The sequence below is a fragment of the Aricia agestis genome, chromosome 8 (genome assembly GCF_905147365.1).
Source record: "Aricia agestis chromosome 8, ilAriAges1.1, whole genome shotgun sequence".
Lineage (NCBI taxonomy): Eukaryota > Metazoa > Arthropoda > Insecta > Lepidoptera > Lycaenidae > Aricia > Aricia agestis.
In genome coordinates this window covers 7,872,261-7,899,538 of record NC_056413.1, presented here as the reverse complement: position 1 = coordinate 7,899,538, position 27,278 = coordinate 7,872,261, and the positions used below count along the sequence as shown (strand labels likewise).

General features: G+C 38.1%; 2 protein-coding genes across 5 annotated transcripts; one reads left to right on the top strand and one right to left on the bottom strand.

The window, feature by feature from the left end:
* Nucleotides 1-2,190: 2,190 nt before the first annotated feature.
* LOC121729374 (flap endonuclease GEN) lies at nt 2,191-13,464 on the bottom strand. Of its 4 annotated transcripts, XM_042117861.1 has the most exons (12): nt 13,259-13,464; nt 11,284-11,378; nt 10,827-11,031; nt 10,618-10,707; nt 7,982-8,135; nt 7,587-7,719; nt 7,314-7,475; nt 5,024-5,192; nt 4,133-4,277; nt 3,794-3,871; nt 2,913-3,527; nt 2,191-2,624 (listed from the first exon to the last, which is right to left on the bottom strand). In XM_042117861.1, the coding sequence occupies exons 1-12, from the start codon at nt 13,319-13,321 to the stop codon at nt 2,221-2,223; spliced, it is 2,313 nt and encodes a 770-aa protein (XP_041973795.1). In that variant the 5' UTR covers nt 13,322-13,464; the 3' UTR covers nt 2,191-2,220. The 4 variants fall into 4 exon arrangements, with proteins under 4 accessions (XP_041973795.1, XP_041973793.1, XP_041973794.1 ...); XM_042117859.1 differs by having other exon boundaries at nt 2,191-3,527; XM_042117860.1 differs by lacking the exon at nt 11,284-11,378 and having other exon boundaries at nt 2,191-3,527; nt 13,259-13,319.
* A 998-nt stretch (nt 13,465-14,462) lies between these two features.
* Nucleotides 14,463-26,474, top strand: LOC121729677 (methylcrotonoyl-CoA carboxylase subunit alpha, mitochondrial). The gene is made up of 14 exons (XM_042118266.1): nt 14,463-14,740; nt 14,871-15,078; nt 15,173-15,390; nt 15,652-15,799; nt 16,007-16,144; nt 16,556-16,651; nt 20,279-20,462; nt 21,077-21,267; nt 21,529-21,660; nt 22,032-22,196; nt 22,927-23,050; nt 23,739-23,932; nt 24,645-24,779; nt 26,309-26,474. The coding sequence occupies exons 1-14, from the start codon at nt 14,712-14,714 to the stop codon at nt 26,471-26,473; spliced, it is 2,127 nt and encodes a 708-aa protein (XP_041974200.1). The 5' UTR covers nt 14,463-14,711; the 3' UTR covers nt 26,474.
* The last annotated feature ends 804 nt before the right edge of the window (nt 26,475-27,278 follow it).

Genomic DNA, 27,278 nt, shown 5'->3' with positions numbered 1-27,278 from the left:
ACAACACGGCACCTGGCTAGCATGGCCACCAGAAGAAATGCGAAAGTATAGACAAACTGTGGACATAAACTTAAGGTGCCGTTCCGATCTTTTTTCGTTCCGAAAAATTCAAGTAAAATACCACTTTATGACAGACTATAGTCCTAAAAATTGAAATACTTAATATTCTACTATATGACATAATATACTATAGTCTGAGAACGCATCCAATCGGCTCAGATATTCCCAGTGACACCTAACACTCCATCTTACCGTCAACTTCACTACGATTGAGAAAGCGTTCCGTAGTTTTCCACTCTTCGTACACGTGTTGTTACTTCACAAATTCACGTATAAACAACCCTCACATTTCTATACCAAATATAATGGGCGTACCCAGGTTCTTTGTCAGGGGGGAATGAATCAGATTTTTTTATAAGCTAGGTGTTTATAAAGAATAAAAAATTAAGTAATAATTTTTAGTTGTAAAAATATTGTATTGCAAACAAATGGCAAAAATAAATATATAATAATAAAGTACTAGATAAGATACTTAGTAGGGACGTCAACATGATCCAAGAGGGGCAGCTGCAAAGCGATGAGCTAGACAAATACGAGCCAATTTAAATTTTATTATTAATTTTAAAGTGCTAATACTATTAAGTATTTTGTGAATATTTCAATTGGCTACGTGTAGCCATTATTTATATAGAGAAAAAAAAAGCCAAAAAAATCTCTTTTGTTGTATGGGAGCCCTTAAATATAGACAGGCAGACAGACAGACAGACGGACGGATGGACGGACGGACCTCGAAGTCTCAGTAATAGGGTCCCGTTTTTAACCTTTGGGTACGGAACCCTAAAAAATATTAAATAATCTATACCTTTACCTGTACAAAGGTATATTAGCTTAAACTACAGGTAGATTAGCTTCACAAGCTTGAGGTTAAAAACAAAAATTTTGAAAATCGGTTCACAAACGGCGGAGTAGTGGTCGAACATACAAAAATAAAAAAAATATCCACCGCCGAATATAATATAACCTCCTCGTTTTTTGGAAGTCGGTTAAAAAGACTTGGCACTTTTTTGCCTTCTTCAGCTACATTTTAGCTGTACTCTATAGTAGTATTAATAATAAATCCATGAATAAATTAAATGAATAATAGGAATTGATAATTATAATTACGGTGGTTTCATAATGAACAGTGAGTACCTAAATTATTGAATATTAATATGAGTATTTAATTAATAAAATATATTATTAAGTCAAGTACCAATTTATAATTATGCATAATATTATATTATTTTGGAAGGATATGAATGTTTGTTCATAAAAATCGGATGAACGGTTTGGAGTTTGGACGTAACGGTAATTACGTTCTAACCGCGTTCATCCGATTTAAGAATAAAATCGGCCAAGTGCGAGTCAGACTCGCGCACGAACGGTTCCGTACTGTTATAGAGCAAACATAGACCAAAAATTGTGTTTTTGTATGGGAGCCCCCCCTTATTTTTTTATTTTATTTTAATATTATTCTTAAATATTGAAGTAGACATATAATTAAGGCCTTTGTGAGAATATCAAGTGCCTACCTGTTGCCATTATTGATATAGAGCAAAAAAGACCAAAAATTCACATTTCTTGTATGGACCGAAGCCCCCAATATTAAGTTTATATTGATTTTAGTATTTGTTGTTATAGCGGCAACAGATATACATAATCTGTGAAAATTTCAAACCTCTAGCTATTACCGTTCTTGAGTTACAGCCTGGAGACAGACAGACGAACAGACAACGAAGTCTTATTAATAGGGTCCCGTTTTTACCCTTTGGGCAGGGAACCCTGAAGAGGGATGCCAATAGATTAAAAATAAATATTAGCTATACCTAACATTATTTTCGTAGTCGATTTATTATGCATTTAATTCATATTATGTCTAATTTTAAAAGAACCATGTTACAAAGATAGTAAAAGCTGGATTTAATTTTAAAGTCAATGATGATAAATGTACACAGAGAAAACCCTAATATCTAGGCCATATCCATTACACTCAGTTACTTCTTATTCATTTTTCGTCAGTTACAGCTAAAATCCGATTGAGCAACCTTTTTATAAATGTCTAAACTTACTTTGCTCTACATCCAAAAATAGGAAAATCCTTTTACTCGTCGAGCAGCCAAATGAATTTTTTTTACGTAACAGAAACAACAATTAATTTAAATTTTTATTTCAGAATTGGAATCATAATTTAACATCAGGTAAGCTATAGTCTATGGTCGCGTCACTGACGTCGACATTATTTTTATACTCGAGGGACATTTCAAAGGCGTCGCACTGGTCCGTCAGTTTGTCATAAAAATAACTCGTATTAATCGATTGTCTTGCAAAAGGTACACTAGATTTACGTTTCACTGGACTTTGATTCGGAGTAGAACAGTTTTGGTTGAAGGTGCGACGCAAAATCGACTTTCGTAAATTGAACTTCTTGTTGAAAATCAATTTTACATACGCATCGTTAACTTTGGTTTTAGTAGCTGTCGTTTCTCTAGAAGTAATTTTGTCTATGATATCTGATAAGTCACTCTCTGGCACGTCACCTTGACTGACATCTAGGATGCTAAGCCCTAATTTATTGGATGCTATATTTTCTTTATCATTATCATCAAAATATACTACATCATTGTGAAATGAAATATTTTCCTTCGCATTATCTTCAAATACAAAACTATTGTGTTTGAATGTAACATTTTCTTTTCCTATATCTTCAAATAGTTTATTGGATGCTATATTTTCTTTATCATTATCATCTAAATATACTACATCATTGTGAAATGAAATATTTTCCTTCTCATTATCTTCAAATACAAAACTATTGTGCTTGAATGTAACATTTTCTTTTCCTATATCCTCAAATAGTTTATTGGATGCTATATTTTCTTTATCATTATCATCAAAATATACTACATCATTGTGAAATGAAATATTTTCCTTCTCATTGTCTTCAAATACAAAACTATTGTGTTTGAATGTAATATTCTCTTTTCCTATATCTTCAAATAAATTATCATTATGTTTCTCTACACTAAACGATTCTGTACTTTGTTTATGCACAAATATGTTCTTACTGTAATTCATAGATTTTGTTCGATTCGATTTTCTCTTTTTCGCTGGTTTCAGATAACTTTCTATTGTATTCTTGTGTTTGGTTTTACTAATCTTGTGTTTTCTTTTTAGTTTGTTTACAGAAACACTGACTTGTGACTTATTAACACTGATATCTGCCACTTTCGAAACACTGAGGTTACCCAAGGATCTACTGAGCTCAGCAATAACATCATTTTTACTCTTTTTCTTAGCAGCTTTCTTCTTAGTTTGCTTTGGCACTTTTTCAGCATCATTATCATCTTTTTTCTTCCTAGCCCTCGTTTTCTTCTCTTTTGACGGCTTCTTAATCGATTCTTCGTAAGCTTCGACTATATCTGGATGATATTTACGCATAAGGTCCTGCCTTTCAATCGTTGTCCATACATCAGACGCGTCTTCACCTTCTACAAGAATAATTTCTTCTTTAGTAACTCAATATCACGTAGGATCAAAAGACAAAAGCTTTTTAAGAAGCAACTATTAATATTATGATTAAACTTTTGTTTTAATACGATAAAAAAATAATTGTTACGGATTTTTCGTCACAAAATCTCTTAGGGGATCACATTACCGATATATCGTTTTCTTCCTATTAATCGATCGATATATGTTTTTACAAGAATTCAAAATTGTATTGTAGTTAAAATATGGAAAATTTAATAGACATTACCTTCAAATTGGTCGTCAGGAATAAGAGCGTCATAGAGTCCGTCAATATCCTCCCACTGTACTTCAAAACTTGGTACACCTGATAAAAGTTACATGTATTAGAATTTATAATTTGTATACTCAAACACTTTATTAATTACAATGTAAAATTAAAAATGCACAAAACATGAATTCACCAACGTCATTTATTGATGGTTGATTACTTATACAAGACTCTTTCTTCGTATGAAAGAGAAGGCATTGGCATTGGAGAAAGCATTTTTTGACCACCGATTACTCCTAGAGACATTGCCCATTGGTAACATAAGGACTGAAACTTGTTTTTGTTACAATAGATTACCTTTTGGATTCCTTTTCTTCTTTATAGCGATAGGTTTGATAGTCTTGACAGGTACATGGTCTTGTAGGTGCCACTTCGTAAGCAGCGGCAAGAATTTCTCTACGCAATACTTTTCAGGCCAATCCAACTTGTGTGACATGATTTTCTATAAAATAAGAATACAATATTCAATATTCATTCTAATAAAATCTCCACGTAACTAACAGAAACTCGAATGTGTGAATGTATCTGTATGTCCGTTAACTCTAATAATAATAATAATATATCTATGGACGCTTCACACCACGTCAGTCTGGCCCCGTGCTAAGTACCTAAAGGACTTGTGTTACAGGTACCAGACAACGGAAATATATTTAATACTTTTATACTATATAATCTAATGCTTAAACCACTGAACCGATTTATATAAAATTTGGTTAAGATACCTATAATATTATCTCATAGCACGAAGCTTCGTGACGATAGGCGAATCAGCGGCCTAGGCAATGGAGATTGAAAAAATAAATCGGCTTTAAATCGATATCGTTTTGACAAAAACTAGTGTATGACAGCTATTTGGAAATCGATTTGGTTTCAATGAATGTCGTACTCGATACTATGGAAATATCGAATAAATAAATTAATGAGATTCACTCATCCGTTTAAATTGAGTACTTATAACTTTTTACACTCATATTCAACAAAATAATTATTGCGTTTTTCAAAATCACAACATAGCAACACCCAACGTGACTGTTTAAACAACAATCATAGAGGAAAATAAAAGATATTATTTGATAACAACAATGCAAATTAACAACAAATTAACTTCAAAACATGAACCTCAACAATTTGTCAAGTCAAACTATAATTGAATTTCATAACAATTAACAATGCTCACAAAATAAATACCACGAATTGTATTAAGCTGGGGGTCGGCATTTTGACGGCCCCGACGTCCACGTCTTCGGGCGTAGTATCGAGGAATTCCTTCATAACTCGGGGCTCCGGGAAGGGCATTCCGGCCGACAGGGCTCGGCTGCGCAGTGAGAGCTCGCGTTTCGCTTCAGACACTTTTACCCTACAAAGGATGGGATACAATTACTTTGTCACATGCAAAAGTGACTTTTTCCTATCCAATTTTCCGTTATTTTCGGCACCGTTGCGCTTAATTTTCTTCATGGCGTAATATGATAATATGAATTTTACGTGCTGGAGGTTTGTTACATACCTTCAAAGGCAGTATGTTATATTGTATGCTGAAGAATTTGTTTGTTTGAACGCGCTAATCTCAGGAACTACTGGTTCGAATTGAAAAAATATTTTTGTGTTTGATAGTTTATTTATAGAGGAAGGCCTTAGGCTGTACAATATCACGCTGCGACCATCTGCAACCAATAGGAGCAAAGAAACAGAGGAAAATGTAAAAGAAAGCAGGAAAAATTATTTGAAAGTGCTTATCTCAAGAACAAATTTTTATGTTATTTGGCACAAATATAAAGTAGACCACCTTGCTTAGCACGGGGATTGAAATTTGTTTCCGATCTTCGTAGACAAAATATAACTATAGTTTTTTTGATAAAAGATCCTACGTTTAAGTAAATAAGGTCGTAGATTCATTGTCAATGTTATTTTATTTTGAAGTGCATTTTGTGAACTGTTTTTATTACCCATTGTTTAGCGTGGGAAAATTGATAATTCCACCCTCAAAGAATCTTCATCGCCAAAGTGCTAGACAAATTGTGTAACATTTTATAAAATGTTTATAAATCCGAGCTCGCAAAACAATAGGTCGTAAAAGTTGCTCGAAAAACTTACATAAAAAATGATTATTGTTGCCGATGAATTTACGACCTTATTTACTTTAAATCAGGAACTATTTTCCAAGAAACTATAGTTATTTCTTGTTTTTATCTATTTCTTCTAGATCGACAATCCCCGTGCTAGGACAGCTGGTAGGGTTTACGTGAAATTCTTGATTTACGGGGGCGGAGCCGCGCGGAACGTCTAGTGTAACATAATATAATATTGAATTTATGACTGTTCCTTTGTTCTGTGAGTTAATGATGCGAGTTTCAATTATTATAAATACTTACAGTGCACGTTAAAACGAAATGCCAAAATAATACTATATTTTAAATTACTGCATAATATCAAGGCTAATTTCTCTGTTTTGCGACGCCGCAGCGGCGACGCCCCGACGTTTTCCATACATATTTTATGTTATACCATGTTGATATTATGTTGCGTCGCCGGAATCAGCGTTTTGATGACGGATGAGATGAAGTGGGAGGGTAATTGAGGCGTTGCGGTGTCCCTGTCTTGCATTTTGCTGTCGAGCGTCACCGTAGGAGCCAGTCCACACGGCGCGTTGCGTCAGCATTGCGTCGACGCAGCGCTGCCATGCTTCGTAATAACGCTGCGATGACGCAAGGCCCGTGTGGCCGGCTATGCGTCAAACGGCAGCGTTGCGACGACCCAACGCTGACGCAACGCGCCGTGTGGACTGGCTCTTACACAGATAAGTTGTACAATGCGTTGTCACTTGTCACATTCCGATGACGCAACGCTTTACCATGAAGCAATGTGGCTGCACTTAAGTCAAGCCCAGCCAAGAACTACAGTAGATCTACCTTTTTCCTATCAATGAAATTCTCTGTAGTTTAGCAGAATAAAATGTATCTTTTTGTGTCCGGTGTCGGTGCAGGCGCGACTGGTGGCGCAGACGGGGCAGCCGTGTCTGTTGTGCGTGCGGCCCGCGTGCCCGCAGCGGTCGCACACGCCCGGCGTCGCCACCCAGCGGGCTAGCTTCTCGTACTGCTGGGCTCGCTCCCACATAGTACTAGTGCTGTACTCACTTGTGTCCGGTGTCGGTGCAGGCGCGGCTGGTGGCGCAGACGGGGCAGCCGTGTCTGTTGTGCGTGCGGCCCGCGTGCCCGCAGCGGTCGCACACGCCCGGCATCGCCACCCAGCGGGCTAGCTTCTCGTACTGCTGGGCTCGCTCTCACATAGTACTAGTGCTGTACTCACTTGTGTCCGGTGTCGGTGCAGGCGCGGCTGGTGACGCAGACGGGGCAGCCGTGTCTGTTGTGCGTGCGGCCCGCATGCCCGCAGCGGTCGCACACGCCCGACGTCGCCACCCAGCGGGCTAATTTCTCGTACTGCTGGGCTCGCTCCCACATAGTACTAGTGCTGTACTCACTTGTGTCCGGTGTCGGTGCAGGCGCGGCTGGTGGCGCAGACGGGGCAGCCGTGTCTGTTGTGCGTGCGGCCCGCATGCCCGCAGCGGTCGCACACGCCCGGCGTCGCCACCCAGCGGGCTAATTTCTCGTACTTTTGCGGCTCGCTCACCCATGACAATAGCCTAAGGTATTATCATTATATTAAATTGGATTGCCCTTATTTGTTAAGTTGTGGCTAATTAAGTAATTTTAAGATACTGACAAAAAACTTAAAGAAAAATATATAGTGGTACCTAAAAACGACCTCTTCCTCTGGGACAGTATGTAGAAAAGATACAACTGTATTTATTGATGAGCCACACGCGCCAACTCCGTAGTCACAGCCACAGAGTAGCGCCAGCGCGACCATCTTCTTGCGTCCGAAACCTGGCATATAAATAACATTTTATTTTACAAACATTACAGGTAAAAAAAGCTGCATAACAAGTATTATGATTTGTATCAAGAAAGGATCTAAAATGTAAAATCTAAATAAAAATGATCGGTTTGATCTAATTTTGCTGCACAATTTAGCTATACAATGTTCTGTCCTTGTCTGATAACATTGTTCAACAATACTAAAAGTATCTATATAATATTTAATATCTTCATCTAACAAGCTCCACTAAAGGCAAACCCGTGTACTTACCATTATTTTTAAACATGACATCAGCGTCGTAGACATCCACGGAGCCATTGAGCGCTCCGCCGCCCGCCGAGTTCGACACGCTGAAGTTGCGGTACACGCGCCGGGCGCCGTACGCGAAACAGTCCGAGTCTTGAGATATTACCGCGTCTACTACCTAGAGAAATCATAATAATATGGACTGTTTTCCTCAAATCTAATACCAAAACTGCTTTATTTTGTATTTTTCTGTGCAATAAAGTAAAGTGTCGCCGCTTGCCCCCCGCCTCCACCCCCGCGTTTAAAAAACAAAGGGGAAAAAGGAGGCCCCTGCAAAGGATTGTCCTCCTTCCGAAAAGGACCGAAAGTGCGATGATGACGGGTTTATAAGAGTGGAGAGGAAGAAGAAGAAACCCGTCGTCCGCAACCATCGCGGCACCGCACCCGAAGGACCCGAGCAGCTGTTGCGGCGTGAGACTCCCGCGACGCCGCTGTACGTGTCCAGGCTGCACTGGTCTGTTCTGTTCTGTCCGATTGGAGTCGTCTACTCGTCGGGTGGGACACGAGCCGGCGGTAGAGAGGCGGGGGGGAGGTCTCTTTTTCAAGGTTTTTGCTTATGAGTCGAAAATTATTTATAATATATCTTTAGTGACTTCTACATTAATTATCTACATTTAATTTCCTATAAATTACGTACATTTTTACTGTACGCCGTACGGTCATTACTTTAGGAAAATAGAGTATTAATAGGGTACGCTCACACTGTTTTTCCATAGCAAATATATTCCCCAATTTACTCCCTGGACAATGCGTTCAGACAAATGATTTTTATACAATATTATGATCTGAAAGCTAGGTTCGATTTTTTTCTAAATTCACTAATTAATAAAAAAATATGACCCTTAAAAATCGCAAAAAATGAGTGCCCTGGACCCCGCTAACCGACCGACTATAAAACAAATTTAAAAGATCTAAGATCGAACGAAGCTGGTTGATGTAGGCAGAAAGGCAGCTAGCCTTGAGTGGAGCTGGGCAGGGCACGTCTCCCGTATGCACCCGGACAGGTGGGCGCGTTTAGTTTCGTAGTGGCTTCCGACTGGTCGGCGTAACAGAGGCCGACCCAAGAAAATGTGGCGCGACGAACTAGATGCGTTTGATAAAGAGTGGCCAGCAGCATCACAGAATCGCGAACTTTGGAAAGAAAGAGGGGAGGCCTTTGCCCAACAGTGGGACACTGTAGGCTGATAATCTATACTAATATTATAAATGCGAAAGTATCTCTGTCTGTCTGTCCATCTGTCTGTCTCGCTTTCACGCCAAAACTACCGAACCAACCGAAAAAGTATCCCTTGTCCTTTCCCGAGACTAAAAGTATTGCCATACCAAATTTGATCAAAATAGATTGAATAATTTAGGCGATAATCATAAAAGATTATTGTGCGGGAACCGTACATTTTCCGGGACAAAATTATTATTCCTTGTCCTTTCCCGAGACTCAAAGTATCTCCATACCAAATTCCATCAAAATAGATTGAATACTTTACGCGCAAATCATAAAAGTATATAGTGCAGTAACCTTACATTTTTCCGGGACAAAATGTATCCTAAGTTCTTTTTCGGGACTCAAAGTATCTTTATACCAAATTTCAGCAAAATGGGTCCAGCCGTTTACTCGTGATGTCGTGACCACTAGAAATATAACGTTCCGCGCAGCTTCACCCGCGTAAATTAGATATTTCACAGACAAATTAGTCCACAAAAATTTCCTATGATCTTTCACGTGGTCTACTTCTTATCTGTGCCAAATAACAGAAAAATTGCTGCAGTAATTCGTGAGATAAGCCCTTTCAAATAATTTCCCCCGTTTTTTTCCACATTTTCCTCTATTTCTTCGCTCCTATTAGCGTGATAAAATATAGCCTATAGCCTTTCTCGATAAATAGGCTATCTAACACTGAAAGAATTTTTCAAATCGGACCAGGAGTTCCTGAGATTAGCGCGTTCAAATAAGCCATTTCAAATAATTTCTACCGCTTTTTCCACACTTTCCTCTATTTCTTCGTTCCTATTAGTCTTAGCGCGATAAAATATAGCCTATAGCCTTCCTTGATAAATAGACTATCTAACACTGAAAGAATTTTTGAAATCGGACCAGTAGTTCCTGAGATTAGCGCGTTCAAATAAGCCCTTTCAAATAATTTCCCCCCGTTTTTTCCACACTTTCCTCTATTTCTTCGTTCCTATTTGTATTAGCGTGATAAAATATAGCCTATAGCCTTTTCCGATAAATGGGCTATCTAACACTGAAGAATTTTTCAAATCGGACCAGTAGTTCCTGATATTAGCGCGTTCAAACAAACAAACAAACAAAACAAACAAACTAACAAACTCATCTGCTTTATAATATTAGAATAGAAGTATAGATTTTCGACTCACAAGCAAAAACCTTGAAAAATAGACTTTTCTCCCCCTCCCCCACCGCCGGCTCGTGTCCCACCCTCGGGGACTTTAAGTATTTTCATCTGGACACCTTTAGGAAAAACTGTACCAACTTTCGAAACTACATGAATTATTCGGTCTGATCGACGATTTTGAAACTAATTTTCTTAGACTAATATTGTGCTATCATGTCATATCATGAAAAAGGAATGGATACAAACACCTTTGGCATTTAACCTGGCGCAAGTTGCTTCAGCTTCCCCATCTCCTTTTACACATCTCACACCCATTGTTTTCAAAAGATTTTCACACTGGAAAATAACATAAAACCATTATAAAAGTTATACAATGATGTAGTTCAAAAAATATATGAATAAAACTAATACTATAATTTAAATAAATTACTAAAAACAAATTTGTAAGTACTTACTTCTTTAAGTACACCTTTAAATCTCTTTCTTGTGACATTTCCCTCTTTGTTTTTACTGTTACCAGATTTTGGTGCTGCGCCTCGGAATTGCAATGCATTTCTCGCTGTCATCACATCTCGCTTTAGTTCCGGCGCGTCCCCCTCCAGCACAAATATAGGGTTTATATCAGCTAGCAATAGGTACATGGTTCTGAAGAAGAGATTTCTAAAAATGGAAAAAGTATATATTTAAAGCTTCTCAAGTCTCCAAAACAAATACATGGTACAAATATTTCCACCTTGATCGTGGGATTCACAGACACAATAGATTTTCAATTGTTATGCGACAGCCGGGTGCCACTTGGGGATTGATGGGTTATATGAGCTAATAAAGGTATGTATATGTATATACTTTACTTTAAATAAATCTTTCTAAAAGAGAAGCAAGCTATTGTTTATAAAAGCTTTATGGTATTACCTTAAATAAAGTTTAGGCTGAATATGATAGTCAGTAACATTTTGACTGTCACAGACCCATCCAGAGAGGTCAACCGCAAGAGTTTCTCCTTTTATCTTGAAGAAAAAGTTTTGAATTAATAATTGATTAATTGATGATGTATTTGAAGTAATAAGTTTATTTATAAAATGTTTGTGGCGGTAACCACAGTTCGACTAACATTCCTGCATCGCGCTATCGAATTTTTCTGAGCGCGCCGGTATGTATACGACAGCTGAGATGTATCACGCGGGCTCCGGCCTGACCGAGCATAACACCTTGCTCGGTCGGAAGATCTTCCTTTGTGGCCACCACGAATTATTCCCACGTGTTCATTTATCTACACTACTACTATAAAGAGGAAAGATTTGATTGTTTGTTTGTCTTGAATAGGCTCCGAAACGACTGGACCGATTTGAAAGATTCTTTTACCATTGGAATCCTACATTAATTCTGCTGAACATAGGCTAAATTTTATTTTGGAAAAATAGGGTTCCGTAAGATATTTGGGATTTTCGGACGCAAGGTGTAAAAAATCAACCAGAAATGTTACTTTTTTCGCGTACGCTGCCTAAACTATAAAAGATAGAACCATAAAATGTTCTAAGTAATTGTAGATCTTTTAAATATCTACAAAAAAGTCACTATATACACTATACCTATCTATGTTGAGTGAGGCACAATAACCATTTTTTTATTAAAAAATCTTGAACTGTTTTGGACTACATTTAAATGCCTTTATTTTACTTGTGGCATTAATACTTATCAAAATAAATTATTTTATTACTAAGTACAGTTAATGTAGATAATATTTGGTCTTTGAATGATTAAAATTGGACGTTTGGTTTTAATGTTATGGCGAAATTAAAATATTACGATTTCTGCTGCACGTTGCTCGCCCGGAGAGTCCACGTAAATATTAATTATTATTACCTCGATCATGGTAATCGCAGATACAATAGATTTATAATATAATAGTTATGCGACAGCCGGGTGCCGCTTCATTGATGGGATGATATTATAGTGCTTCATTAATTCATTACCTTTTGAATGACTATTATTTTTGATTGCTATTATAATTAATTTCTATAACTATGTGTCTGCGATACCCACGATGCCGATGTAGGTATAATTAATGCATATTTTTAAATCTACACTATTTCTGCTGAACATAGCCTATAATTATTTAATGAGAGAAAAAAGGGAACCGTATTAACATTAATGTTAATTGTGTAAAAAAACTACCAAAATATTCCATATTATATTGTAAGCTTTATAAATTATAGACTCAAAGTTATGTACTAGAGTTTTATAAGTTATAGAGGACATTAATATAAACGTAAAAGTCCGCGATATCATATGTCTGACTATTACAATTATTATCCTACTTTTTAATCTAAAAAAAAATATCCACAGCCGAACATATAACCTCCTCCTTTTTGGAAGTCGGTTAAAAATATGCAATAGTAACGTTGCGCCAGTACAAACGAGGCCAAATTACTTACCAGCTATAGCTTAGTTAGTATTTACCAGATTTAATTGCAAAATAGTATAAATAATAGTATCTTCTGTAGGTAAGGATAAAATAATCAAACATAACACTTAAAATAGGTATATAAAAAAATACAATAAAAATGTGTATAAGTAATAATTATAATATACTTAGTAGTTACAGGCTAAATAGTGTAAACCATTTTTATGTTCTGCTTAACATAAAGATTGACTAAGAAATAAAGATTTAAAAAAAATATTTAAAAATCAATGTCCACCCGTGCGAAGCCGGGGCGGGCCGCTAGTAACAAATATATTTTTTTTTTTTTTTTTTTTATTTATTTGGAAAACATACAGTGTTTTTTAATTTATAGAAGGCTGTATAAAATCTAGACACCATTTACACGTTTTCACATTTAGAAACTAATTAATTACGAAAGCTTACAAAAATTAAAGAAGTACTTACCTCATGCAAAGACTTCTTTTCACTAAACGGTGTCAGAACGTTCCATAAACCTTTTATTCCCATTTTCACGGCATCCAAAATGTTTTCATTCAGTATATTTTGTAATATTAATAATTAAAAACAACAATAAACTGTGGAGGTTTTCATTTTTGCTTTTCAAAAAATAATATTTCAATTTCAAAGTAACGGCAAATCACACATGATGACAGAATGACACAAACAGCCAAAGAGAATGTCATATACTACGTAATGCAAACAGCTGGTTCATGATTATTGGCTTTTGGCACTGACACTTTGACTGACACCGGGGGTGTACTTTGCCACACACAAAAATGTAAGCTGTCAAAAAAGTGAAGAAATTAAAAAGTGCCCACATCGTAGTGTTATCCCTTTCAAATCAATCTAAGAAAAAAGGGATGACACTACGATGTTGAAACTTTTTAACCGACTTCCAAAAAGGAGGAGGTTATAATATATTATATAACCGACTTCCAAAAAGGAGGAGGTTATAATATATTATAACCTCCTCCTTTTTGGAAGTCGGTTAAAAAGTTTCAACATCGTAGTGTCATCCCTTTTTTCTTAGATTGATTTGAAAGGGATGACACTACGATGTGGGCACTATTTAATTTCTTCACTTTTTTGACAGCTTTGGCTGTGGATGTTTTTTCTTCACATTTTTGACAGATTATATTTTTGTGATTGTTTTTTTAAGGCCGGCGCCAGACATGTGTTCAAATACGCAAATACCCAAGTGTGGCACTGACATTTGCCTATTTGTGCAAAGTTTGAACACACATTTGTAGTTTGCCATCATGAGTCGGTTTTTCTGCGCACATCAAAGTAAACAAACTTCAAAGTTTGTGCGGCCTGCCACACTTGTCGCACAAACTTTGGATTTTGGAGCAATTGGAGATTTGAACGTCAATAATAAAGTGGAGTAATGACTTAGTTATCGAATTTCTTGAGCTACTTCAAGCAGAAGCCTCAAAAATTTAATTATGTTATAAAAAATGTAATGCACTCAAATAAAATAGATTGATAGCGTCCACAAAATAGTCGACCAATCTGTCAGCCATCTTTTTTTTTTTTTTTTTTTTTGGTACCGCTGCATTACCATTGACTTTTAAAAGTGCATTACCACTGTCATTTGTCACTGAACTTGACAATGACAGATGCCATCAAAAATGTGATGAAAAAATGTAAACAAATATATTTTAATTTGTGCTATTTGCGTAATTAAATGCGATAACGATAACGTAAAACAATAAATATGTATGATGAAAGAGTTTCGGCTGAACATACCTACTTTAAACAGAGCATTTTCGTTAGTTATCTTTGTATTTGTAAGATAAACGGCACTTGAGAGGAGCGTCAACAAGATTTTTTATCACTTTTTTAGATAAGAGATTTTAATTAGTGTAGTAGTGCTTGAGTATTGCGAGAAGCTATAATGGCGTACTTAAGGAAATTAAATAATCTGTAAGTACATAGTATTAAGTATAGCATAGTAACGTCGGCTAAAGCAAAGGTTAATTTTTAACTTTGCCTACTACGAATAAACCTATTATTGATATATTACGAATATATACTCATTTTATACCGTTTTCAGGATACCGATATGCTTAACAAGTCACAGTGTGAGGTTCAAACATGTGCAGAGCTTAAAACTGGATAAACATATACGTCCCATTGATAAAGTTCTAATAGCCAATCGAGGGGAGATAGCATGTAGGGTTATGAGAACTGCAAAAAAATTAGGTATAAGAACAGTTGCGGTTTATTCAGATGCTGATAAACATGCCATGCATGTTGAAATGGTAATGCTTTAATATACCTGATTCTTACAGTAATTAAATTATTATTATAATTTTAAATAGACAAAAATTAAATTATGTATCATTCTTTTAACAGGCCGATGAGGCATTCCATATTGGGCCAGCACCGTCTTCACAAAGCTATTTAAATGCTGAAAAGATTCTAGAAGTTGCCAAAAAGTCCAGTAGTCAAGCCATACACCCAGGCTATGGATTCCTTTCAGAAAATGTTGAATTTTGTGAGAAGTGTGCAAACTCCGATGTTATATTTATTGGACCTCCTGCATCAGCAATAAGGGACATGGGTATTAAAAGGTAAGTTATTTAAATGTTATTAATTTAAAATAAAAGATGAATATCGTAAGATTTATAACTGCTTTTTATTATTATAATAGATAACAACCATCTAAACACTAAAAAACACAATCTAAAATATACAATTAATATACAAACTTAAAGTATAGTAAGTGTTTTATTTTTTGTTTGAAATTTAATCAAAGTTTATCCAGTGCAGTGGTTTGTGCTTCAAGGAGCGACAATCATCATTATTTCAATCGTCATTATTTATTTTTCCAGTACATCAAAAGCTATAATGTCTGAAGCAGGTGTGCCAATAGTAAAAGGGTATCACGGAGAAGACCAAAGCATTGAAAAGTTGCAGGCTGAAGCCAAAAGAATTGGGTTTCCACTAATGATAAAAGCAGTGAGAGGAGGAGGAGGCAAAGTAAGTATAAATAATATGTAAAATATTATTATTATAATTCGCAATGCTGTTCTCTTACTAACATAGTTTTCAAGTAAAATGTCTACTAACACTATATGGTCCACAGACCGAAATAAAAATGTTTTATTTAATTTTTTATTTTTTTTATAATTAATTTATTTAACTAAATACTAATTATTTGTCAATTACCACTTTCGAATTTTACAGGGCATGAGAATAGCGATGAATGAGTCTGAATTTTTAACACAACTAGAATCAGCAAAAACAGAATCTCTCAAGTCATTTGGTGATGATAACATGCTGTTGGAACAGTATATTACTGATCCTAGACATGTAGAAGTACAGGTATGACATTACAAATTATCCTCGTAATAAACTTTTGCTGTTGCTAAACAGACTCTCATGAGATATCTGTTGAGCAGTCTTTATATTCATATTCATATGATATGGCTCATAAAATTGATATGGCTCGTCACGGCGGTTCTACATATTGTGCTGCCTATAGCTACTGCATGTTCCCGTATTATGCCGTTAGTGTCCTATTTAAGCCCTTTGTGTGCTATATTTAGTTTTTTTTTAAATTATTATATTTTTTTTTATATAGCCTTTATAAATCAGAATTACAGTAACATTTTCAAATACTAAGTTATCTAAGTTTATCAATTTCTGATTGCCATTTGGCAAATGCCTCCTCTATATTTAATTACATTCTGTAAAAACATAAAAATTAAATATGGTGATGGGAAACTTTTACAGGTGTTTGCTGATATGTACGGTAATGCAGTTCATTTGTTTGAAAGAGACTGCTCTGTTCAAAGAAGACACCAAAAAATTATAGAGGAGGCTCCAGCAGTAAGTTTTTAATATTTAATTTATTATAAGTCTTTTGTGTCTAAACATACTAGGCTGAATTACGCCGGCGTAAATTCCGTCGCGTTTACGCCGCATTTCAAATGCATACAAAATACGGGCCGAATGTGACGGATGACACACTATTACGTCGCGTTCCGTCCGTATTTTGTATGCGTTTGACATTTGCGGCGGAAATTACGCCGGCGTAATTCAGCCTAGTGTGTTTAGACACAAGGTTAAAGATGACAGCCAAACATGTTTTTTTTAGCCAATGATGCTTGAAAACAAATCTAAAGATGGTCGGACAGTCATGCATATATTATTTGTTTTAATATAACTAGCTATTTGACCGAGCTTTGCTCCGTATTCGATAAAACACGAATAAAATGACATTTTCTAAAAATGATTCCTAGATCGATTTATCGCCCCCGAATATACTAAATTTCATGAAAATCGTTGGAGCCGATTTCGAGATTCCAATTCTTGTATATATATACAAGATTTGCTCGTTTAAAGATATAAGATATCCATAATATTGTCATTGGTTTGTTGTAGTCGAAAAATAAAATCTTATTTTTTTCTTGGCCTTTTGGTTCAGAATTCAGATCAAAGTGTAGTATGTATTGTAATCAGGGCCCATTTTATGTTGTGTTGTTATCCTGCAGTTATACGCTTAAATAATTCAAATTAACATGATATACAAGGTGTAATAAAACTATGTGATAATACTTAAGGGTTTGTATGTGTTCCCCCACGAAGCTAAAACAAAGAGGAGGTGTCGTAATCGAATTTCCTTAAGAAACGACGAGTGACAATTTGCATGGTGAGGGGGGTGTCAAGCTCCGCCAACTTTTCAATATTTCATCTACCGGCTAAAAGCAAAACTACTAGCTTAGGTCGATGTTGATGTTACTACGTAGTTCAGCTATGTCAAAATTCTTGAATATTCTTGAATATTATGGGACATACTCAAAACTTTAAAAAAATGTATAATATAAGTTCAATGAATAAAATTAGGCTTAGTATTTTGACCGATTTTTCAATGTAAAATAAGGGGACAAACGAGTAAACGGGTCACCTGATGGAAAGCAACTTCCGTCACCCATGGACACTCGCAACATCAGAAGAAGCTGCAGGTGCATTGCCGGCCTTTTAAGAGGTAATAGGGTAGGGGGGGGGGCTATGGGCTATGAATCAATTTCTTCGATGGTAAGTACATGAAAGATGATAATCCACGCGCGATCAGAATGGGATCGCAATGACAGTTTTGTTTGCTAAAAAAGTAGCGTTAGCAAAAATATTCTGATAACAATATTAATTTATAGGTAAGTAATCGACCAATTCTGTACATTAAAGGTATTACCTTGTTTTTGGTCAACCCCGTGGCAGCTTCAACTCTTTCAGTTAATTACTTAATTTTTTTATTTTTGAGCGAATCCAAAATTTTCATGAAATCTTTTGTGGTAATATTTTATCAATGAATGTGATTCAGCTATTATTTTAATCAATTACTATAATAATATCACATATTACCTATTATTATCACAAAAAAATTAAAACAAAAACTTAAAAGAAATGTCCGCAAATAAAAACGTTTTTGTTTGTCGACCCTACGGCTGGCCAAATATTAGCCGCGCGCGTCAACAATCAACATTAGCAAACAAACTGTCATTGCGATACTCAATAAAAATACAACCTCCTCGTTCTTTGGAAGTCGGTTAATAATTTAATTCTAAATACGGCCCTGGATATATGTTACGTTCAAAATAGTTATCCAAAATGACGACAGATGGCGCCTTACAAGTAATATGATAATAAAAGCTATATGAGTACGGTCTTAGCTATTAAATGTGTTTAAGACAAAGTGCATCACGGTTTTAAGTATTCAAGTATGATTATTGCAATAAACTTATGCAAAATTATAAGCATTTACGTCTGTATTATCATTCAAAGGTCTGGCCATCTAGTGTCAAGTAGTATAATTATGAACCTTCTCAAGATGAAGGAGCGCAGGAAACTACACTTTGCGTCACTGCTTTTCGACATCATAATCACTCGTACACCTTCTTATCTATATGAGAAACTCTCTTGGGCCAGTGACTTTAGTAAACGAACCAGAGCCTCCCAGTATCAAATCACAACACCACGGCACAGGACTTCAGCATTCCGTGGCTCGTTTAAGTACGCTGCCTCCCGCTGTTGGAATAATCTTCCGCCTCCTTTTAGGGCGCTGAAATCAAAAAACTCATTCAGTCGTCACTATAGAACTCACCTGCTTAAGACTCAAAAAGAAAATATAATATAACATACCTGAGGTTTATGCACCACGATCTGCAACTAAGGTTATCCAACGGCGCGGGCGGTACGAACTTTCCTCTTCGTTGTGCGTGTTTAGTGATTATGTTTGTCCAGTGTCCACCCATTACTGTTCCAATTTCTCATTCTTGTGTTGTAAATAGTTAATATTAGACCAAACTAGATTTAAAATAACAAATTATAAGCCACGTCACAATCGATAAAATTATCCATGTGTTTTTCCCACCATAGATTTTTTTTTTTGTTAATTCGTCCCGGTCGGGACAGGCAAAGGGAGCGTTGCCCATACAGCCATCCCACCATAGATTATAGGTATTATTATATTATGCCTTTCTTGTCAAACTATTTTTTTTTTCTTTTGTATTTTAATTGGCAATAATCTTAGTTCTTATGCTTGTACACCTGTCACGTATCTTTATTTATAGTAAGTAAGTAATAAGTTATTTCTTTGTTCTTTCTTTTTTCTGTCTATTATTTTTACTGTTGTAGCTGTTGTAGTCATAATTATTTATTGTTTATCCCTGCATGTTATGTTGTGAAGTCACTCTTTGGCCCCTGCAGAATACCAGTGCAGCAAGCTTGCTTGCTGCGTATAGCTGAGCTGGGGCCAATTTTTGACATCACATAACATATACCTATAATTATAATTGTACATAGCTTAAGTCCTTTTTACTTTTTATTTTCTATTCTGTATATGTTGTGTGTTGGAAAAAATAAACGTATTCTATTCTATTCTATTCTAATTAACGCTGAAAGCTAAAATGTTCTAGAACTTTTATATTTAAATTACATTTAAAAATAATTAACAAATGAAATGTGATGGTATTTATATTATCAGAACGTCTGTCTGAGTGTTTTTGACATTGTAAAACACAATACTTCATCCTTTCCTTGTTAAAAACGCAAAAAACACTAATTTATTGGGAGTCTCGTTACGTGTGCACCTGACAAACGCTGAAAGTGTACTGACTTAAGCCCGGCCCACAATGATGACGTCAGGACCTAGTTGAAAATCACAGTGCACAGTTGCTTAGGCCAGCTCCTCTCTGTAATAGCTTCATGTGTTCCCCATACAGAGTTCACTGTGAAAGTAGCAGCACTGAAAGAGTAACTTTTTCGAATTTTGTATGGGAAAATTCATGGCGCTTGCCCATACAAATCACAAAAAAATGTTCTTTCAGTGCTGCTACTTTCACAGTGAACTCTAAATCCCTTATTTAGAGTTTTCACGTCACACGTCTTACAAACCCTTAAGTATTATCACTTAGATTTGTTACACCTTGTATAAAGCTCGAAAACCTTACTCCTCAGCCGGGTCTATCAGAGGAGACGCGTCAGGCGCTGGGCGCGGCGGCGGTGCGGGCGGCGCGCGCAGTCGGCTACGTCGGCGCCGGCACGGTAGAGTTCATCCTCCACCGCACCACGCACGACTTCCACTTCATGGAGATGAACACACGCCTGCAAGTGGAACATCCCATCACTGAGATGATCACTGGTAAGTTTTGTATGGTGTCGTCAAAAAAATGACAAGATTTTAAAAACAAATGCTGTTGAGTTTGGACTCAACAAGCTCAGCACATGACGGCTGCTGTTTGACTTGACATGGACCCGAAGATACTGCGCTCTGCCTGGTGGCAGGTGAAAGCAGGTGGTAAAACTAACCCGACTTACATGAAGGCACCAGACGTCGCTTCTTGTTGGTCCAATCTATCCCCTAGATCAAATATTAATGTGTCTTGTTTATTTATTTTTTTTATTTTTTTTTATGAAATAAGGGGGCAAACGAGCAAACGGGTCACCTGATGGAAAGCAACTTCCGTCGCCCATGGACACTCGCAGCATCAGAAGAGCTGCAAGTGCGTTGCCGGCCTTTTAAGAGGGAATAGGGTAATAGGGGAGGGTAGGGAAGGGAAGGGAATAGGATAGGGGATTGGGCCTCCGGTAAACTCACTCACTCGGCGAAACACAGCGCAAGCGCTGTTTCACGCCGGTTTTCTGTGAGAACGTGGTATATAACGTTTATACTTTATTAGCAAATACGTCAACATTAGTTTCGCCAGCAATTTTGATAAAATATAAATGATTTGAGATTCCAAAATTGTTTTACAGGCACAGATTTAGTGGAGTGGCAACTGCGTGTGGCAGCAGGCGAGCCTCTGCCGCTATCACAGGAAGAAATTATCCGACGCGGCCACGCGGTGGAGTGCCGGATATACGCTGAGGAGCCCGACGCAGGGTTCCTGCCGCGCGCTGGCATGCTGAACAGACTGGTGCAACCTGCGCCCGAGGAGCATGTCAGAGTGAGTAGGACTGTGTGTGTGAAAGAGACAGGACTAGGTCGCGTATATGCCGAGGAGCCAGGTGCAGCCTGCGCCCGAGGAGCATGTCAGAGTGAGTAGGGCTGTGTGTGTGAAAGAGACAGGACTAGGTCGCGTATATGCCGAGGAGCCCGACGGAGGGTTCCTGCCGCGCGCTGGCATGCAAATAATGATTTCGTAAAGAGAATTTTGAGATTTGCCGTTATAATAGAATTACACTAACAAATTTATTGCTTGTCTCAGGTGGAGACAGGAGTTCGCGAGGGTCAAGAAGTATCAGTGCACTACGATCCCATGATCGCCAAGCTCGTGGTGTGGGGCAAAGACCGGCACCAGGCGCTCGCCAAAACCAGGAGAAAGCTGTCCGAATACCAAGTAAGTAATGCTTATACGTGTTACCCACTTTTTCGTGGTTGGCGATGTTGCTGTGCTAACAGCCTGACCTTGAGGTGACGACTGATGTTCCTGCTGTCAATGACATTTTCTTGTGGAAATTTTACGGTCGACTTATTGATACAGAAGTCTATGCTGAAATATTTGAGGAAGAATAGATGAATCATGGATTTATTATTAATACCTTTATGCAAAAACTATAAACGGAATGTGTTGAAATTCGATATGGCCAGAGCTTAAGTTACAGATTAGTGCATGCTAGTTCTTATCTGAATTTTGTTATTGTTCTAAGATAATTCGCAGCAATATTTAAGGGGGTGAAGCCGCGGGCTTTATAATCAATCTGTCTCCAGGTGGCCGGGCTAGAGACGAACGTAAACTTCCTCCTACGTCTGAGCGGCGACGCGTCGTTCGTGGCGGGCGACGTGCACACGGCGTTCATACCGCAGCACCGCGAGCGGCTGTTCCCGGAGCCCCGCCTGCGCCCCCACACGGCCGTGCAGGCGGCGCTCGCCCATGTAAGTAATAGAGATAGAGAACCAGCAGAAATGTTAGTTTGCAGACCATGTTAAGTATTGATAGAGTACAAGATTCGGATTAGCGAATCTAGAGAATAGTAGTAGAATCTAGAGTTATTACTCTAGATTATCTAGGTTATAGGTTATAGGTATCTTTTGTTGTGTACGGTTCCTTTATAAATTTTGCAAGCAAAGCGTTACTGAGCGACAACGCGACGAGAATTATTTGCTGCACTATGTGAAGACTATGCTATATATTTTGAAATGGAAGTACCGGATTTTCAAGGTCATTTTAGTATTCTATGAATTATGATCTACAGGGTGTAACAAAAATAAGTGATAATACTTTAGGGTGTGTACGTGTTCCTTGTAGAGAGTTCACTGTGAAATTAGCAGCGCTGAAAGACCAAAAAAATTTTTTCACTTTTGTATGGGGAAACTCGTGACGCTCGGGCCCTTGCCCATACAAAAGTGAAAAAAAATCGTCTTTCAGAGCTGCTACTTTCACAGTAATCTCTCTACAAGCAACACACACCCTAAAGTACATATTATCACTTATTTTTGTTACACACTGTATAATTTATAGTCCAGCCTATTATACCACTTAAAAAATGACGATACTGTTATGGCGTAAGTAGTCCACGCTATCCCAGTATTTGTTATAACTTATAGATCTAGGGAAGCCTAAAATAAATGTTTTAGACAAACGTTTTCTTTTGTAATTTTCTAGCTTATTTCATCCCAATCTGAAACATCCGCCAATGATAGTTGGAAGGGAATTAATGTTTCGCCATCCGCTTGGAGACCGAACTACAATTTAGAGAAGACTGTGCATTTGAAATTTGGTGAACGAGGTAAATATAATACAGTACTCCCAAATTAATAATGCGCATGGAAATCTTCGCTAATAATTGTCGTAATCACGAAAACACCTGAAACTATGGAACGTAAGAGCCCCTTGCATTTAGCACCTTGTTCAAAGGAAATAGAAGTAAATATCATATGGCCGCTGGCTGTCCGCTGTCGCCGGTCCGTCAAACTCACCGGGAAGCCATCGCGGCGTTACCATGGTAACGTCCAAGCAACGTCAGACGCCTCTACGTCGCTGCAAAGCGCTGTTTTTCTTAAAGTTAAGTTTAGAAAAGCGCTTGCAGCGGCGTCTTCCGCCGCTCGGGAAATACGACCGTTGCCGAAAAATTCCGAAAATTCCTATGCGCATTATTACTTTGGGAGCACTGTAATTATGGTTTGACACCCAATTAGGCATAAACGATAGTAGTAGTGTACCTGAAAATAAACTTTAATTTTATGTTAAATGTACTTAACTATCTGATCTCTCGCCAGTCGTGTCGGTCTGCCGTCCCACTGGGTTATGAGAGTAAAGGAATAGAGAGTGCTCTTGTGTACTGCGCACACACTTGGGCACTATAAAATTACTCCTGCGTGGCTGGCCTGGTTTCCATGAAACCGGCCACCGTCACCGAAACCGGTGTGGGAGCTATTATTATTATTATTATTATTACTTAACTATAACTACTACAGACGTAAGAGTCCAAGTGCAGTACCTGGACACGCCCCACTCGTACAACGTGCGCGTCGACGGTGGCGAGTGGACGCGCGCCGATGTGGCGGTGCGGCGCGAGGGGGACAGAGATAGACTGATCACGAAGCTCGGCGACCACACAAGTGATGTTAGCGTCATGACGTATGCCGACGAGGTGCATGTTTATGACGAGGTATGCTATATTACATATTTGATTGACGTACGTAAATATCCAAGTGCAATACCTGGACACGCCCCAATCGCCGCGCGCGAGTGGACGCGTGCGGACGTGGCGGTGCGACGCGAGGGGGACAGAGATAGACTGATCTCGAAGCCGGTGACCACACCAGTGACGTCAGCGTCATGACGTATGCCGACGAGGTGCATGTTTATGACGAAGTATTATTCGATTTGCGTCATGTAGTTGATCGTCGAAGTCGGCCTTACATTTTTATTGACAACATGGCCTAATGAGAACATAATAAGATATTGAAATAAGAATAGAGGTACCGACTATGACACCGTAGCATGGTGTTAACATAAATACCATTAGCGGGATCGACAGACCCTCGGCCTACCCTAGCATTTCACATATTGCAACATTAAGAAGGACACGGTCCTAGCGATTCCACTGGCTGGCATCTGGTAGATTCGACACAGAACGATATCCCTTTAACACCCTAGAAACTCCACCCAGCTTGAGTGACCCCTCTCCACTAAGCCAATCTCACAACATTTAACTTGACAACATTCGAACAAAAAAATTGTTTAAATAGACTTTATCTTCCCTACGCAAAATAGCTCCAAGATTTTTCATAAAATGTTGCTCATATCAATTGGCAGTTGTATTCGATCTGTAGCGATGTCTACTGCATTCATTCTTTCTCATCCCCCTGTCTCTTCAGAACGGTCAAACGGTGCTGCGTTTACCTCGGCCGAAATACCAGATTGAGTCTGAGGCGGCGGGCGGCGCGGCCGGCAACGCCAGCTCACCCACACCCGGCATACTAGAGAAGATACTAGTCAACAAGGGGGATAAGGTGAGTTCCCTGTTTTTTTTTTTTATGAAGTAAAGGGGGCAAACGAGCAAACGGGTCACCTGATGGAAAGCAACTTCCTTCGCCCATGGACACTCGCAGCATCAGAAGAGCTGCAAGTGCGTTGCCAGCCTTTTAAGAGGGAACAGGGTAATAGGGGAGGGTAAGGAAGGAAAAAGAAGGGGAGGAAGGAAAAATAGGGAAGGGTAGGGAAGGGAATAGGGTAGGGGATTGGCCCTCCGGTAAACTCACTCACTCGGCGAAACACAGCGCAAGCGCTGTTTCACGCCGGTTTTCTGTGAGAACATGGTATTTCTCCGGTCGAGCCGGCCCATTCGTGTCGAAGCATGGCTCTCCCACGTATAAATACTTGAGAAACATAAAGGTAGTCCTTACTGATATTATAAATGGGAAAGCCTGTCTGTATCTTACCTTATCAGCTATGACGTTTAAAAGGCTAAACCTATTTAGATGAAATTTGGTAAGGTCCTTCATCACGTTCGCGTTAGGCTATAAACGTATAGCAATGATTTTCATCATAATTGAGCAAACTTATCCGATCATTCCACTCGACACCACCAAAGCGACACCACCGGTGATGTCATATGGAATCTCTAGTCCATATGACACCACCGACTATTAGTAATGTTTAGATATTATATGCATTTGCATACTTGCATATGCAAATGCATATAATGGCACTTTTTAGGCGATAGTGCATATTTTGGCAATTTTTCGTTGATAGTGCATATTTCGGTAGTTTTATGCCCTCGTGGTCTTCAAACTAGCTATCATGACACACACCAAGGCCACAAAACAGAGGTACGATAGATCAAAACACTTCAAATAATATGTAGCTCCATCCCCATTTAAAGAATGCAATACACCCAATAGGTAAGTACAACATCTTTCCAGAAACGAAAATTTTCTTTGTAGTTTATTGGTAAAAGTTTCAACATTGGTAAAAATTTTGAATAAAGTAGTTAACGATTTAATGGAAAATGTTGGTAGAAAATTATTATTGGTGCTGTATAAGAAATGAAAAGTCCTGGATTTGAGGAAATTATAAAAATTGGCGCTTTTATTAACGGGACTACAGGAAAACTCTTCAAAAAATAATAATATTTTAATATAAAGTGACTTTTGATTGTGCATATTTTGTGCATATTTCAGCCACTTTTTCGTGCATACTTGCATGTACATTTCGGCACTTTGATATGCATATAATCCGATGTCTAAATGTTACATAGTTGCTTAGTTGTTGATATGAAACCTCCAATTATTAAGTTCAAGCACCACTAGGGTGGTGTCATATGGACTAGAGATTCCATATGACACCACCGGTGGTGTCGTTTTGGTGGCGTCAAGTGGAAGGAACGCAAGTATCCACATTTAATCAATCTCAAATATGGCTAATAACAGACGAATGTGCCTCTATACACCTTTAAAATCACCATAATATATGACCCAACGTGGTAATACTGCACTAGGTTATTAAATATTCGTTGTTTTAACTATTCTGTTTTACACAGGTTGAAAAAGGCCAGCCCCTATTCGTGGTGATCGCTATGAAGATGGAGTACGTAGTGCGGAGCCCTAGGGAGGGCGTCGTCGCCGACGTCGCGCCCTACAAGCAGGGCGACGCCATAGGGAAGGGCACACAGATTGTAATCTTAGCAGAGGAGAAAGAAAAGTAAAGAGAGGCTATTGTGTGAAATTTGAGGTGCGGGTTGTATGGAACAGGGGAGCTAGCAGGTGTAATAGGCAACATGCATTCGTAACGTTGTGGAATGAAAATTATATCATCAAAGAAATTGATTCATAGGCAAATGACAACGCAATTTGGTCAAGTAATGTTAAGTCGATAGTTAATCTATGCTGATAGATTATGGGTTTGACATAATTAAAGTGGGAGAGCCATGCTTCGGTACGAATGGGCCGGCTCGACCGGAGAAATACCACGGGCTCACAGAAAACCGGCGTGAAACAACGCTTGCGCTGTGTTTCGCCGAGTGAGTGAGTTTACCGGAGGCCCAATCCCCTACCCTGTTCCCTTCCCTACCCTCCCATATTTCCTTGCCTACCCTCCCCTACCCTATTCCCCTCCTTACCCTCCTATTCCCTTCCCTTCCCATCCCTACCCTCCCCTATTACCCTATTCCCTCTTAAAAGGCCGGCAACGCACCTGCAGCTCTTCTGATGCTGCGAGTGTCCATGAGCGACGGAAGTTGCTTTCCATCAGGTAACCCGTTTGCTCGTTTGCCCCCTTATTTCATAAAAAAAAACAAACAAAACAAACCTATCATTCAATTTCTTAGATAGTATGTTGCTATCTTAATTATCATTTGATAACGTTAATGATCATCTTATATATTATTTTGCTAAGCTAATTGTGGTTGAATTGTGACATAGTCTTGTTATTGTTAGGTAGTTTTGTAAGAATCATCTCAAATTGTAAATACGAGTTAATAAATAATATTATATTTTTACAGTTACAACTTT